General features: G+C 35.2%; 1 protein-coding gene across 26 annotated transcripts in view; it reads right to left on the reverse strand.

The window, feature by feature from the left end:
• Nucleotides 1–17,581, reverse strand: part of EVI5 (ecotropic viral integration site 5) — a 237,987-nt gene that overhangs the window by 30,745 nt on the left and 189,661 nt on the right. For 23 of the 26 annotated variants that reach the window (XM_078332446.1, XM_078332459.1, XM_009001706.5 and 20 more), the window contains one exon: nt 1,190–1,285. The exons of the other annotated variants lie outside the window; for them this stretch is intronic. In XM_078332446.1, the coding sequence (XP_078188572.1) occupies nt 1,190–1,285 (96 nt within the window). The remainder of the gene's footprint in view (nt 1–1,189; nt 1,286–17,581) is intronic. 26 annotated transcript variants of the gene reach the window in all.

A 17,581-nucleotide genomic window follows, 5' to 3' on the forward strand; every position in this document is an offset into this window, starting at 1 on the left:
AAGGTTCTCAAAAGAATAAAGACTTCTAGAACACACTTATTTATAACTTGTTCTTTCACACTATGGCTATCAATTAAAAAAAGATTATAAGAAATAAATATAAATAGGTAAAGATTATGTGTAAGATGCTGCTGAATCCCTCAAATGTTATCATGGCTGAAAATTAATATTTATAGGAATAATCCACCAAATTTCAAAACAAATTAAACTGAGCCACATCTAAGATTTACTGTTTTGGTTTATGCTTTGTTTCTCCTTCATTTAGAATTTACTCTGACTGACTACCTCCAGGAGGTATTGCCCAAAACACACAGACTTTAACTGAAGGGTGTAATACCAGGAAAGGGTAATGTCTAAACTTTTTCCTTTGAGGTTTAAATTCATTTAATGTTCAAAATGAGTTTTCTTTTTTCTTTCTTTTTCTTCTTTCTAAACAAATTATATTGCCCTCTCAAGTCTCATCACTGTGAATAAACATTATTTTATGAATAATGTAAAACAAGAAATACAGTATTTCATTAGTGTTTAGCCAAATACTATCATTAGAATAGAAAATAATAAAGGACAAGAAAATTGACCTAGAGACACATTAACAGCAAGTATCTCTTTAATCAAAACATATTAGTTTAAATTACTTAGTACAGTATTTAGTGAAACTGAAAATTTTGTGAGTTGAATCTCACAGATTCAAGGTAGTGCCAGTTTAAAAAGCATTCAGATACTAAGAAATCTGTTAACTGATATTAGGCAAGTATCCTTTTTTGCAATCTCAGTAATACCACCATGAGGTGGAAAGAAGACAAGAGTAAAAAGACTTCCCTCTGCACGCAACGGTAAATACCACAAATCTATTCTATGGGTATAAGCAACATTTTAGTTTAGTTGAAGTAACTTTGACATCTTTGCAAACTATCAAGAGTTTTTATACCATAATAAAAAAATAAAATATTTGCCAGGAAAATATTAATTGATCATTTTAGGTCATGCTAACGAGGTTAAAGGTAAATAAATCCCCAATATTAGAACAGAAGACCTTGCTAAAAAGAAGACAACCTTCAAAAATATTATTATAACCAATAATTCATAGAGGATATTCAGCATGAGTCAGTCTTATAACCAGTAATTAAGTGTTATTACAATACAGAGGAAGGAAGAAAGAAATATGTGAAGATCAAAATTTATCACTTACCTCATGATTCAGCTCTGCTATCTGATCTTTCAGTTCCCTAATATACTGGTTAGAATCAGACTTGTTAAGCTGTCCTTGAAGCTTTCCTTCTTCTTTCTGTTTTGTGGCAAAACAACAACGCAAAAACAAGAGGCAATTTTTCACAGCATGTACTCAAATATTTGAAGGTATAGGAAAACCACAGGCATGTACTCTTTAATCAGCTGAATTCTGCACAAATCCATTCTCTGACCTCTGACAAACAATTCATAGTAAACTATGCTGAATTTCTTTAAAAATGCTTAATAAAGGTTTACAATAATTTGTAAAATATATCTTTTGAAGGAGTCTTAGAAATCAGTAATTGAATGGGTGTATGGACGGAAAAATTATCATAGAATTTCAAAGCCATTTATCTAGTTATTTTGAGGGGAGATGATTCTCTATTCATACCTTAAGAGATTCAACACTTACTCAAGAAGATGGCAAGCTTCCTATAGCTTCATTGGGAATCTGCTTTTGCTTGGGGAACAGAAAAGGGGAAAAAAAGAAAAAGTTGTCCAAATCACTCTAAAAAGGGGAAGACAGCTTTGGGTCTCCTCTGTTTAATTAGCTCTCAATGTGGATTGGAAGTCTCAGATATAGCTGATTAAAAGCTGCTTCTGATCCTTTTGTTTCAGATGAGCGTTGGGACTATTTTCTAGGGATATAGATTGGTAAAGAGACGAACTTTTTCTTATACTACCTGAAAACAAATATAAATTATTTTTCAGATAAAGAGCTTATTAAACAATGAAACTAGAACTGTTTTTGATGTCTCCAGATTATTTATAATTAGGAAGCCATGTGTTGATGCTTAAAATGTTAAGCAGCTCTGATCCAGAGCCTTCTAATGAAACTACTAATTCCTGATACCAAAAGAGGATGGGCTTATTTTAACAGCTGCCAATCACCCAGTTTCCTTGCATGGAGACAACCATTGTTAATAGTTTTCTGGTGTAGTCTTTCCATGATATTTTACACATATATAATCAAACATACATGAATACATGCACACATATATTTATCCATACTACAGACAGTAGATATGCTACTGTACTTTGCTGTTCTCTCTCAATAATACAACTTGAGGATCATTTAATATCAATACATATAGAACAGAAAGATATACATTCTGACTTTAGAGAGCACTGAAGTCCCTGTAAAAGTTACCTTAGTACTATCCAAGTATTCACAGGTTTTTTAAAAAGTAGGTTTTAAAACATGTCTTACAATTACCCTGAGAGTAATGGGTTGCTGTGAAAAGTATTTATCAAGGTGGAGATTCCTCATATCTTTAAAATCATATAGTCAGAAGGGATCTTGAACATCCTCTGGTTTAGTTCTCTGACTGAAGTCAAGTCTACCCTCCACCTTCATCCTACATACTATTCACTAACATCCTCAGCAGGAAGTACCAAATAGAACTGTTCTAGCAATAGGCAGGGCATGGTGGCTCACACCTGCAATCCCAGCACTTTGAGAGGCCAAGGCGGGTGAATCACTTAAGGTCAAAAGTTCGAGACCAGCCTGGCCAACATGGTGAAAACCCGTCTCTACTAAAAATACAAAAAAATTAGCTGGGTGTGGTGGCATGCACCTGCAATCCCAGCTACTCAGGAGGCTGAGGCAGGAAAATCATTTGAACCTGGGAGGCCCAGGTTGCAGTGAGTCAAGAACATGTCACTGCACTTCAGCCAGGGCAACAAGAGCAAAAATCCGTCTAAAAAAAAAAACAGAGTCAAGCATCTTTCCAACAAGACTGCCGTTCTATGTTAACAGTCCTTCCTACCCAAACTGCATCTCTAACTACCCTTAGTTTGTTCATCAAATCCTTTCATCGACTTATTCCTATAAACTCCTTGTTTTTTAGTTTTGCTTTGTTCTCTTTCTTTTGGCAATCTGTCTTAAAAATCTTTTACTAGAATATGGCCTGCTGAAGTGGTTTAGTGTAATATTTGCATAGACATAAAAGGCCAACTACAGCTTCTATAGGCTTAAAATTCTTTTCTCATGTAGTCATGTTCCACATAATGATGTTTTGGTCAATGACAGAATGAGTACATGAAGGCAGTCCGGTAAGAGTATAATAAAAAAATCCCTAATGCCTGGTGACACTGTAGTTGTACAATGTCATGGTAAAACGCATTACTCATGTGTTTGTGGTGGTGCTGTAGTAGAGAAATCTACTGTGCTGCCAGCTGTATAAAAGTACAGCATATATAACTTTGCACAGTACATAATACTTGATAATAATGTTACGGATTTATGTTTTTAATATACTATACTTTTTATTATTTTAGTATGCTCTTTTTACTTATACAAGAAAAATTAACTGTAAGCCTCAGCCAATTAGCCAGGTCCTCCTAGCGATATCCCAGAAGAAAGCACTGTTTTCATAGGAGATGGCAGCCAAACGTGTGTTACTGCCCTTGAAGACCTTCCAGTGGGACAAGATGTAGAGGTAGAAGACAATGATATTGATGATCCTGACCCATGTAAGTCTAGGATAATGTGTGTGTTTGTGTCTTCCTGTTTTTGTTTGTTTGTTTGTTTTTTTGAGACAGAGTCCCCCTCTGTCCAGGCTGGAGTGCAGTGGCACAATCTTGGCTGACTACAACCTTCACTTCCCAAGTTCAAGCAGCCTCCTAAGTAGCTGAGACTACAGGTGCACGCTACCATGCCTGGCTAATTTTTGTATTTTTAGTAGAGATGGGGTTTCATCACATTGGCCAGGGTGGTCATCTTGAACTCCTGGCCTCAAGTAATCTGCCCACCTTGGCCTCCCAAAGTGCTGGGATTATAGGCGTGAGCCACTGTGCGTGGCCATATGCCTAACCTTTTAATAAAACAGTTTAAAGAGTTAAAAAAAATAGCTTATAAATATATAAAGAATATACTTTTGTACAGCTGTACAATATATTTTGTAATAACCAAGTGTTATTACAAAACAGTCAAAAAGTTTAAAAAATTAAGTTTATAAAGTAAAAAAGTTACAGTAAGCTAAGGTTAATTCATTATTGAAGAAGGAAAAATTAAGAAAATAAATTTATAGATTAACTGTACTGTGTTTACAAAGTCTACAGCAGTGTGCAGTAATGTCCTAGGTCTTCATATTCACTCACTGACTCACCCAAAGCAACTTTCAGTCCTTCAAGCTCCATTCACCATACCATGCTCCACACAGGTGTACCATTTTAAATCTTTTATATATTTATTGTAACTCTTCTATGTTTTGATATACAAATTCTGACCACTGTGTTACAACTGCCTACAGCATTCACTAGAGTAACATGTTATATAGGTTTGTAGCCTAGGAGCAATAGGCTACACCATATAGTCTAGGTGTGTAGAGGGCTATATACCATCTGGGTTTGTGTACGTACACTCTGATGTTCACACAATGATGAAACTGCCTAAGGATGAATTTCTCAGAACATATTCTAGTTGTTAAGCAATGCATAACTGCAGATTTACACATACTAATATCAGATACAGTTATCTAAGCCAAAACTGCTTTATTTAACAATTACTATATTCCAAATATGCTAGGCTTGTAAAATATATATAAAACACAACTACACTTTTTAGCCAAAAGCCCGTATTTAGGAAAAATATATATTCTTCTTTTGAAAATTTAGTTAGAAATATTAGTTCAACTCAACTGCCACAGAAAAGGCTGAACTAACAGAAAAGCAGAGATACTAAGTCAGAGTCCTTATCACATCATCTCTGAGGCCTTCCCTGTTTTCTCATTTACGTGGAACAATAAAGTCCCTTTATTATTTAAACCAGTCTAAATATAAATTTCTGGCTGGGCATGGTGGCTTATCCCTGTAATCCTAGCACTTTCAGAGGCTGAGATGGGAAGACTACTTGAACACAGGAGTTCAAAACCAGCTTGGGCAACATGGCAAGATCCTGTCTCTACAAAAAAATTTTTAAAAATTAGCTCGGCATGGTGATGGGCACCTGTGGTCCCAGCTACCACGGAGGGTAATGTGGGAGGATTGCTTGAGTCTGTGAGGTTGAGGCTGTAGTAAGTTGTGTTGATGTCACTGCACTCCAGACTGGGAGACAGAGTGAGAACCTGTCTCAAATAAAAAGAAGAGAAATACAAACTTTTGTCACTTGCAACCAAATAACTATTACATATTGAACATTTAAAACACAAGTCCTTCTTATTTGAGATTCCCAAAGGATTAAGTCCTAATGTCTAAAGCATCATTGTATGTGTATGATTTAATGTCTATGCATCTAGAGTAGTACCATGTACCATTGCTGGAAGAAGTGAGAAAATACAGTTCACCCTTAATATGGGTTTGAACTGTGCAGGTCCACAAATAGATGGACTTTTGTCTTACTCTGTCTCCTTGAGACAGCAAGACAACCCCTTTTCTTCCTCCTCCTCAGCCTAATAAACATGAAGATAAAAATGAAGACCACTGCCATGATCCACTTCCATTTAATGAATAATAAATACATTTTCTTTTCCTTATGATTTTCTTAATAACCTTTCTTCTAGCTTACTTTAAGAACACACTCTATAATGCATGTAACATACAAAATGTGTTAATTAACTTTATCAATAAGGCTGCTAGTCAAAAGTAGGCTCTTAATAGTTAAGTTTTGGGGGAGTCTAAAGTTATATGTAGATTTTCCAGTGTGCAGGTATCAGCATCCTTAATCCCCATGTTGTTCAAGAGTCAGTGTAGCTTACTCAAACCATTTTCTGTAGAGTTTAATTCTCTTGTGGAGCTCTCATGGAGAAATATTGGCACTTATAATGTGCCAGGAATTTTCTATGCTTGCTTATCTGTAGTCATCACAACGACGCTGTGTGACAGGTAGTATTATTCCTACTTCATAGATGAGGAAGTGTAAATGAAAGACTGAGTGAATTGGTTGCCTAAGAGTCATAGAGATGGTTAATACATTTTTCACCTTAATTTACAGCATTCTGAACATGAGAAACAATGAAGCAGACAGATTTATGCAAAGAATCAAGCAACTTTGCTTTCTTGGATTTGTTACAGAAGTCTATGTATTTACTTTAATATTTATTTTAGCCTCTGATAATTTAAATTCGAACTACAATATATAAAGAATGAAGATGAAATGCTACAGCCAGTTGCATTCATGGTCCTGAGCTAATGACTCATATTAAACAAGCCGTCCAATACCATTTACATATGCTTATGTCTGCCTCTTATTTTTAATTACCCACTTTTAAAATGAAATATTTCAAAGGCACAAAATAAGAAGAAAAGAGTACTATAAGAAAGATAAACTCACCATTGAAATTCAGTCTGTTTCATGACTATCTAACCCTAGATTTTCACTGGCTCTAGACTTATTCTCAGTTCTGTCTGTATACCCTTAAAGTAGAAAAGGATGATGTCAAACAGAGAATAAGAGAGTGAGTGAAACAGGAAGAAGGAATGTAGAAATGAGGGGAAAAAAACACAAGGATGAATCCTCATTCATATAAAAGAAACAAAACCACTGTTCTTTTTTTTGTTTGTTTTTAAATTAAAGACAGGGTTTCACCATATTGGTCTGGCTGGTCTCGAACGCTAAACCTCAGGTGATCCGCCCACCTTGGCTTCCCAAAGTGCTGAGATTACAGGCATAAGCCACCGTGCCCGGCCCGGTTTTGTTTTGTTTTTTTTAAATGTACTTTGAGTTCTGTGGTACATGTACAGAGCTTGTAGGATTGTTGCATAGGTACACACATGCCGTGGTGGTTTACTGTCTCCATCCACCCGTCACCTGCATCAGGCATTTCTCCCAACGTTATCCCTCCCCAACCTCCCCACCCCCACTATCCCTCCCCAGCCCCCCACCCCCCAATAGACCCCAGTGTGTGATGCTCCCCTCCCTGTGCTCATGTGTTCTGACTGTTTAACACCTGCCTATGAGTGAGAACATGCGGTGTTTGGTTTTCTGTTCTTGTGTCAGTTTGCTGAGAATGATGGTTTCCAGATTCATCCATGTCCCTACAAAGGACATGAACTCATCCTTTTTTATGGCTCCATACTATTTCATGGTGTATATGTGCCACATTTTTTTTGTCCAGTCTATCATTGATGGGCATTTGGGGTAGTTCCAGATCTTTGCTATTGTAAACAGTGCCGCAGTAAACATATGTGTGCATGTGTCTTTATAACAGAATGATTTATAATCCTTTGGGTATATATCCAGTAATGGGATTGCTGGGTCAAATGGAATTTCTATTTCTAGATCCTTGAGGAATTGCCACACTGTCTTCCACAATGGTTGAACTAATTTACACTCCCACCAACAGTGTAAAAGTGTTCCTTTTTTCTCCACATCCTCTCCAGCATCTGTTGTCTCCAGATTTTTTAATGATCACCATTCTAACTGGTGTGAGATGGTATCTCAATGTGGTTTTGATTTGCATTTCTCTAATGCCCAGTGATGATGTGGATTTTTTCTTATGTTTGTTGGCCTTTTAAATTTCTTTTGAAAAGTGTCTGTTCATATCTTTCGCCCACGTTTGAATGGGTTTTTTCCTTGTAACTCTGCTTTAGTTCTTTGTAGATTCTGGATATTAGCCTTTTGTCAGATGAGTAGATTGCAAAATTTTTTTCCCAATCTGTTGGGTACCAGTTCACTCTGATGATTGTTTCTTTTGCTGTGCAGAAACTCTTAACTAGATCCCATCTGTCTATTTTGGCTTTTGTTGCCATTGCTTTTGGATGGTAAAATGATCAATGCAACAAGAAGAGCTACCTATCCTGGATATATATGCATCCAATACAGGAGAACCCAGATACATAAAGCAAGTTCTTCATAACCTACAAGGAGACTTCGACTCCCACACAATCATAGTGGGAGATTTTAACACTCCACTGTCAATATTAGACAGATCAATGAGACAGAAAATCAACAAGGATATCCAGGACATGAACTCAGCTCTGGACCAAGAGGACCTAATAGACATCTACAAAACTCTCCACCCCAAATCCACAGAATATACATTCTTCTCCGCACCACACTGACCACATAATTGGAAGTAAATCACTCCTCAGCAAATGCAAAAGAACGGAAATCATAACAAACAGTCTCTCAGACCACAGTGCAATCAAATTAGAACTCAGGATTAAGAAACTCATCCAAAACTGCACAACTACACAGAAACTGAACAACTTGCTCCTGAATGACAACTGGATAAACAAAGAAATAAAGGCAGAAATAAAGACGATCTTCAAAACCAACGAGAACAAAGACACAATGTACCAGAATCTCTGGGACACATTTAAAGCAGTGTCTAGAGGGAAATTTATAGCAATAAATGCCCAAATGATAAGCAAGGAAAGATCTAAAATTAACACCCTATCGTCAAAATTGAAAGAGCTAGAGGAGCAAGATCAAAAAAATTCAAATGCTAGCAGAAAACAAGAAATAACTAACAACAGAGCAGAACTAAAGGAGATAGAGACACAAAGAAACCTTTCAAAAAAATCAATAAATCCAGGAGCTGGTTTTTTGAAAAAACCATTATTCTAATAGGAGGATTCTCCAAATCCCACATGTGACATGAGAAGTGGCAACAGCATCTGAGTAAACTGATATACTTCTAAGGGGGACTAATTTGATAAGAATCACTCATTTGGATATATAAGTTCAGCTATCCTTTTAGGTGGTATTTTTTTCTTTTTGGCAGGGGCAAGGGGGCCTAATTTTGGTATGAGGTCATACTCACTTCCTTGGTTGATTAGATGAAAAGTGAAATACACTACTAGGAAGAAACCCTTCTGGATGAGATAGAAAGATTAGATGTTTGCAATATGGAATCCGACTTGGAGAAAAGTACCTTTGAATCCGGTCCTTAATAAAGGTAAAATTCTTGAGGATTTTGGACATCTCACAGCAATAAAATTTGGGATTACATTTTCAGGGTAAATAAGATGACAATAAAATTTGGGATAATATAACATTTTCAGGGTAAATAAGATGACAGTGGCCAAGGTAAACTCTAACATTGTAAGAGAGAAGTTCAAAAACGCAGAAAAACATTAGATTTGAAAGGCTGTAGAATGCCTATTAACAACAATTAATGCCAATTCTTTCCTCCAGAACAACTTGCAATGAAAATAAATTCTAGTAAAACAGGAATCAATAAATTTTTTTTACAGAAAGCTACCAAATGACTCCAAAGATGTTTTGTCCAAAGGTGGGTCTTGGTAGAGTTTAGCTTAAAACTTTGTAATAGCATTTTATCTGGAGGAAAAATGGCATCTGATGAAAAACACAGAAGCTAAGAAACTTTATGATGAAACAGATGGAATATTTTTAACTTTAAAAGTGTTTCCTGGTGTGGTGGCTCACGCCTGTAATCCCAGCACTTTGGGAGGCCGAGGTGGGTGGATCACCTGAGGTCGAGAATTCGAGACCAGCCTGACCAACATGGAGAAACCCTGTCTCTACTAAAAATACAAAGTTAGCCAAGTGTGGTGGCACATGCCTGTAATCCCAGCTACTTGCAAGGCTAAGGCCGGAGAATCACCTGAACCCAGGAGGTGGAGGCTGGGATGAGCTGAGATCACACCATTGCACTCCAGCCTGGGCAACAAGAGTGAAAATACATCTCAAAAAAAAAAAAAAAAAAAAAGTGTTTCCTAAACTTCTATTCACTGTGGAAAAAAGAATTTCAAAGAGGAAAACTATATTTTTTATTAAATCCAATTATTTCATTGTCCTATTTAGATTTAAATAAAATTTAATAAAGCTTAATGTTGGTTTTCTTCCGCAAAACTTCCACAAACAAAATGTTGGACTATGATGCCCATTAAGTCATTGTTTCTGTGGTTTATGCACACATAAACACATGCACACACACTCAGAAAACAAACATTTAAGGCACACTGGATAAACTGAGGAAAGAGAAAGGGTGATTAAGTAACTGCAGGCTATGGCAGTAACCCCTGGACAAGACAATTACTATCTCAGCATATTTGTTACACATTAGTAGTACACTAGTGTGACAGACCAGTTAGAAAGCTCTGCATGGGATATTCTGATTCAACAGTCTGCCTTAAGGAAATATAGCTGACATTCCAAAAACAGAAGTAAAAAATGAGATTTCCTAAATGCTATTTAATAAATTAAAATGTATAAATGACCATTTATCTAAAAGACTGATTTTTAGGTTCTACTAACAGGCTCTCATTTAAACATGTTAATTCAAAGTTCTTTAGGATCCTCTTTATAAGTTAAAACACGGTAACTATATTTACAAAACCAAAAGACATTACCAGTGAACTACTATATCCTAAGTGGATACCAATTTCATCTCAGTTCTGGGACGGTTCATTTAATTATCTAATGTTTAAGATTTTTTTCCTAAGTATTTTTATAGCTTTCCATTTTCAAACAGTGTCCACATGGTTGTTTCTGATAAGCAGGTGGGAAAATGTCAACTACAGTAATAAATTTGCCAGAAACCTGCATTTTCTTGAGGTTTTCTTTTGGTCTAGCTGATAACAACTGATTGCCAGTTAACTGGTTTCCTAAGTAAAACTAATTAGGTAAGTAACAAACTTAAAGAAAAAGAGGCCCAACATATCAACAATTTAGGTACTCTGCACTTTCACTGAAGAGACCTTAAATACATACCTTTTGTCATACCACAAATAAAACCTTATATTAAGAGGGCATAATGTAACATGTGTAAAAGGTATACATGCATATTTCACTCTTCGTTCTATCTTTGAATAATTCTTTCAGCAATTACCATTATAATGTCCATAATAATCTGATTCATACTAAGGCCTTAAGCCAAGGCAGCTTTATATGTATGAAGTACTTAATTAAATGGTCATCAATAACTCAGTTAATGATATGCATATATAACTGTTTAGGGGTAAAGCATAACAATTTAACTTTGAAGTGCATTAAAAAATAAGATCCCTACAATGGTAGATGAATATCTGATTAAGCAACAGAAAAAGTAAATATATCAAATATTAATAGAATGGAGATAGTGGGTTTACAGGTATTCACTGTACAATTCTTTCAAATTCTGTATGTTTGAAATTTTTCATAGTAAAATAGTGGGAGGAAAAGTTATCAATGAAAAACAATTCATCTCCTCTTTTCTCCTATCATCTGCTAAAAAGTAAACACTGGTCTACACTGCCCTTCACTTACACACATGAAGAGATGTAAGTCCCCCAAAGATTAGAGTAGGCTGAGTTAAAGTTTATCTCTTTAATATTTTACAGTAGATTTTGTGGAAGTTACTTCAAGATCTATTTGCTCTCTCCCACTACATAGCAGTGAAAGGATTGGAATAATCCCACCCTTACTCCATGGGTAGGATCTTACTGGTCAAGTCTAAACCAAACAGGATAATCTTCTCTGTTTTGTACAGTGATTGGTTCAGGGGTTGTTCAAACAGCGTGACTAAAAACTTTTGCAAGTAATTATAGAGCACAGCTTCTTATTCTGAACAGTATGATATATGGATATAAAATTCATCTGTTAGCCATTTTAATACAATGAGATAAACCTCCTGAGGATAGAAATGAGAAAGACAGGAGAGTCTTCAGAATCGTGGCTAGTTGCAGGTTGGAGCCCAAATCAAACTCTTCCTGAAGAATATTCCACTTCTACACTTGTTAGCTATATAAGCCAATAAATCCCCTTTAGTATTTAAGCCAGTTTGAACTGAATAGTCTATTATTGGCAATAAAAACATAGTACCTAGTATTTTTTAAATGGCTAAGAAAATGAATATAGCAATATGAACAACATACCCTAGAAAATATTTAAAACAGTGATCCCCAAAGTTAATTAGAGAAGTACCACTTTAGGAGTTTTATAAACATACAGATTAAGGAAACTCACCCCTGACCTACTAAATTCTAAATATCTAGGAACAGGACTTGATAATCAGTGTATTTTTAAATCTACACAAAGAGTAATTCTGACACAGCAAGTGACCTACATTTGAAGTGTACTGGTTTGAACAACCTTTGAAAATTAACTATTTTAAAAAACATAAATTAAAAATTCTATGTATATGCCAAAGATAAATGCTTTTATCCTATTTCCTAAGGATCTCAAATATTATAAGTGAAATCTCATTATAGATTTTTAGTATAGTTTTACATATAACAAAGAGATAAATATTTCCTTTACCACTACCACCACCACTGTAAATGTGATACAAGACCAAGACTCATAAACTTATTTACAAATAGACTCCACATTTCCAGAGTGAATATATCTAAAAACAAAAATAGAGGAAAACTGTCAAGGGTCCTTAAATTAATTTCTTTCAATTCTGCCGGGTGTGGTGGCTCACACCTGTAATCCCAGCATTTTGGGAGGCTGAGACGGGTGGATCACCTGAGATCAGGAGTTCGAGACCAGCCTGACCAATATGGTGAAACCCCATCTTAAAAATTTTTTTTTCTTTCAATTCTGCTATCAGTTTCACTTTACATTATTTCCATGTTAGTTTTCAGCTGGTCAGTTCCCTGTCTACAGAGGCTGGTTCAATTTTGAACTCAAATCCTGCTCTTGGTTAACCCATCTCTCAAATAGAAACTACTATTTTAAAATTTAGTAATGTATGATAAGGAACTAAATAAAATGTTTAGGATATGAGAAAATTCCACACATATGACTCCCATTACTGAAAATTAAGATAATCATTCTAAGGAACAAAGAAAACCCAAACATTTGGGGACCAGCAAAATTATTATTTTAGCACTCAAAAGCGTTGTATCTGTAAAGAGATGGCAATAAATAAGAAAATAATGAATCTGATTTTCTAACCTATATATTATAATATATTATATAGGTAACAGGTTGACACAGTAAAAAAGCTGTGTTTTCTAATATAACACATAAGAGTATGTAGAGGAATATCATACTAAAAGCAGTAATTCTGGTGTTCGATTACCTGAATTGCTTGTTAATGACCTAGGCATACACATTCACTTGTTTCATCCCTGCAATCATGGAGAGCTATAATCACAGAAAGGATGAAGAAGAGATGAAATGTGCCCAGGATGTGTCACATATTCTGTTTGCTGAAAAATCAGTAAATGCTGTGATCCACAGGAAAATAAAAAGTGAGTATGTATTTGTGCAGTGTGTATAGAGCCACAGTAGAAAGTGGGCATTTTATTCAGAGGCACCTTCACCTGTATCAGCTGCACTACAACATACCACTTAAAAAGTTGAACAATTAAATGTGGTGGTGCAACAACCTAGGAGATTAAAGAGAAAATGAGAAAGGTTTTCTTTATAGTGCCAAGCAGCAAGCTTTTAATATGTTACAGTGCAGCAAAACTGAGATGAATACAATGTCAAGTTGCTTTGAGCAACTGTTTGGGATAAAAGTGGGGTTTAGTAGTGTATAATACGGAAAAACACTGGGGAGGTAAGAGAAAGAAAAGACACGGATCTCAAGCTTGTTTAAATTCATATATTTAATGTCAGGCTAATTTTTAAAGAGAAGTTCTAAAGGGTATGTCCAAGAGTCCATTCTTGTTTTTTAATCCATGTTTTAGTTTGTTTTTCTATAAACATAATGGGGGAACATTTTAAAACATTTCATAAACTATGTTTACAAATGAATCTATACATAATTTATAAGGTCCTAAAAATAAATTTTTAAAAATCTATGTTTTTAATATTGGTTAAATATTTCTAATATTTATTAAAATATTTAATATTTAATTTTATTAATAATTAAATAATAAATATTTAATATTGGAACCTAGTATAAAGAATAAAAACAAGGATGGAAAGGCAGTTCGGTCTCATTGTGAGAAATTTATATGAAAAGTGGTATGTCCAATATCTGGGACACTTTCTTAGGAAGATAGCAGATTTTAAAAGCTGTGTTTCAAGCCATAGGTTTAAAAATATACTATACAATTGGACAGTTTGCTTACAAGTTGTGTTTTTATTTTTTGAGAATTTAATCAGTTAACACCTAGTTAGTGTAACAGAAGCATTAACTGAGGTAGTAGAAAGTATCCCAGACTAGGAGGCAAATATAAAAACATCGACTCCATTATTTTACATCTTACAAAATTTTCCCCTAGTTTTGTTTTCAAAATTTTCAAACGTATAGAAGAGAAGAAATAATAGTACCATGACACCCATATATCCTTCAGCTATATTAACCAATTACCATTTTGTTACATAGGCTTTCGCTCTTTTGCTCTTTATGTGTATAAATGTGTGCAACAGATGTTTTTCCTGAGCTATCTGAATGTAAATTGCATGTGTCACGACATTTTACTGCTATATATTTCAGCATGCATCCTATAAGTATAAGGAACTGCCCTATGCAATCAAATGCCATCATAACACTTACATTTACAGTAATTCCACAGTATCACTGAACTGATAATTCTTATTCAAATTTCCCCAAATGGAAGGCAAACATTTTATTATTGCCCATAATCAAACAAAGGTTCATGGTTACCACTTGGTTTTTACATCCCTTTAGCCTCTTTTAATCTACAGTAGTCCCTGTGCCTTTTTTTTTTTTTAGAAAGTCTCATTCTGCTGCCTGGGCTAGAGTGCAATGGCATGATCTTGGTTCACTGTAACCTCTGTCTCCTGGGTTCAAGCAATTCTCATGCCTCCCGAGTAGCTGGGATTATAGGCATGCCACCACACATGGTTAATTTTTGTATTTTTAGTAGAGATGGGGTTTCACCATGTTGACCAGGCTGGTCTCAAACTCTTGATCTCAAGTGATTCACCCACTTCAGCCTCCCAAAGTGCTGGGATTATAGGCATGAGCCACCCTGCCTGGCCTTTAAGCATTTTGAAAATTTTTATCACATTGTTAATTTTTCTGAAGAGTCCAAGTCTGTAGATTGTATATTATCTAAGCTGCAACAGAAACATTTTCCATTCCAACATTACTCCAAATAAAATACTGTTTTTATTCCTTTTATTCAAACCAAATCGGCAGCAGAGTAAACTAATATAATGCATATTTAAGGGTAGGGTGGATCAAAGGATTAAGTATAGAAGACATGGGCACAAAAATTAAATATCTGAAATGAAGGACTCAGAAAACAGAAACAGTGCTAAAAGACACTGGTAAATATGTATGACATGTATTCCATTTTAGAGTTATACAGGTATTATACATATTATATCTATATACACATATGTATACTGGTTAATATACATATTTTATGTATGTACATTAAAAGCTGAACATAATATTGGTAGTTATGATTTTTAAACTTTTTTGCTTCATGTTAAACATAACATTTGTAATCATAATTTTTAAATTTTTTGCCTCTTATTAAGAGACCAATCTATAGATTTAACCTTTCAGTCCTATGAAGTCCAAAGAATTCTCTCTATATTTAACATAACTTTATTTTTAAATTTTTACTAAAATATAAATTTATTAAGAGGAATATTGATAAAATTTATCAAGAGGGATAGCTAACAGGGGTAGAAAAAAAGGTCAAATACAAAATAGTGGTAAGCAAGTAACTGAATAATTTTTACAGTGGCATTCCTACTGGAATATCTGGTATAGAAGAGGCTTTTGAATGGCTGATTTTTACATACAAACTTACCTATAGCTTAAGACATCTGATAAACTGCTAGCCCACTGACTCTGGTTCCTAGTTCTGTCTATATTAGTGGGCAAATACAAGAGTGGTATGTATTCTCCCAGTTAAAAATAATAACCTGAACCCTTTGATTCAACTCTTAATGGCTGAGCCTCTTGTCAATCTTATATTTTCATTGTCATCTTTGATAGTTCAATGATAACCACTGGAATATTAATTGGAATAACATGGTAAGCATTCAAAACTTGTCAGAAACCTGGAATTCTCTTTGTAGCTTTGAGGCTAGGATTGCCAAAGCATGAATGTAAGTATTGAGTGCCAGAAAAGAATATGAATAAAACCTTATTAAGATACTTAAGACTTGGGGATACACTAAGAAAATGGCATTATCTCTATAACAGGGTGGGAGAACTCTAGGCCATACTCTTGCCAAGTCCAAATCAGCCCATATAGATGTTAGTCTACCAGTTCAGCAGAAGGGCTCCAATATAATTCCCTTTAAGGAACACAGGCTTCTCCTTTCACCTCATCAAGCTTCTCCTGTTTGGTCAAGCACAGGCATACTAAGGCTCACTCATCTTTGCCAGGATCCTGCCCATTTTTCCTCCTCCCTTAATTTTCACTCCAGAATATGCTGGTCTGATTTGAAATATAAATATAAGGAATTAGCTCACACCACTTGTAGGGGCTGGCAGCCTGGAAGTTTTTGTATGGCTTGCCGGCAGGGTAGAAATCCATGAAATCCAGGTCAGAGTTGATGCTGCAGGAGAGAATCAGCAGGGCAGGCCAGCAGGCTGTCTTGAGGCAGGCTGGTTAGAGAATGCTTCATAAATTGTCATCTGAACCAAAAGTGGTTCCTAAGATGCCTTCTTCTAACTGTGTTGGCATCACTTTAAATACATACCAAAACCTTTCAGCCTGTTTTGTCCTTTGTCTCTGCAAAAAATATTCTATAGAGTAGGTGGATGACTTTAAATTCTGGGAAAAGCATAGGGTTAGTCACAAAGAAACCTCTAAGAAAGGGAGGATCTGCCATAAAAGGAAAGCATCAAATATCCACTCATTAAGCTTCATCTTGCTCATGAAATATTGCTCACACAATTGGAAAATTCTGTAGCTGAAGAAAATGTGATTCATATTCTAGATAGATATTTTAATATCCTCATATTCCACAGCATGAGGATTATCTCAGTGAATGTTTTATGCCCATTTTTGTTTTCTGGCTTTGTTGTTGTTGTTGTTTTGGATACCATAAACTGTAAACAGATGCTTTTGTTTAGTGCAAGGCAACGTTCATCTTTTCTCTATAAGGAAAAGATGTATGGTGATATATTTCATTTACTAGTGATAAACACTGTCATGCTAGACTAAGTTAAGATTCTGACAAGTCCTTTGGGCAGTGGTGTGCACTGGATACCACTTATTTTAAAGAATTAGTTTGAAAAGGCCTTTTTAGATTCATGTGAATGCTATTTCATCTTTTTGTCATTCTCCTAATCCACACTGTTATTTCTCTAGATGCTCTTCTCCCAGCTTGATGACTATTATGGTCTAGACCTACTGTTTCCATTCGGTAGATTCTTGTTACCATTTCTTTCTTTTAGCAATACTAAAGTCTAGAGAAATCTGGACTGAAAAAGTAATAACTAAGTCCTTTTTTTTTTTTTTGGTATGGCCCCTTTACCTGTGTATGTCCTCATAGGTGGCTTGAACTAAACATGGCTTGAGCCTGGCCTCAAAAGTACTAAAGATTAAAAATGGACTCATTTTAATAAAG

The sequence above is a fragment of the Callithrix jacchus genome, chromosome 7, assembly GCF_049354715.1.
Source record: "Callithrix jacchus isolate 240 chromosome 7, calJac240_pri, whole genome shotgun sequence".
NCBI lineage: Eukaryota > Metazoa > Chordata > Mammalia > Primates > Cebidae > Callithrix > Callithrix jacchus.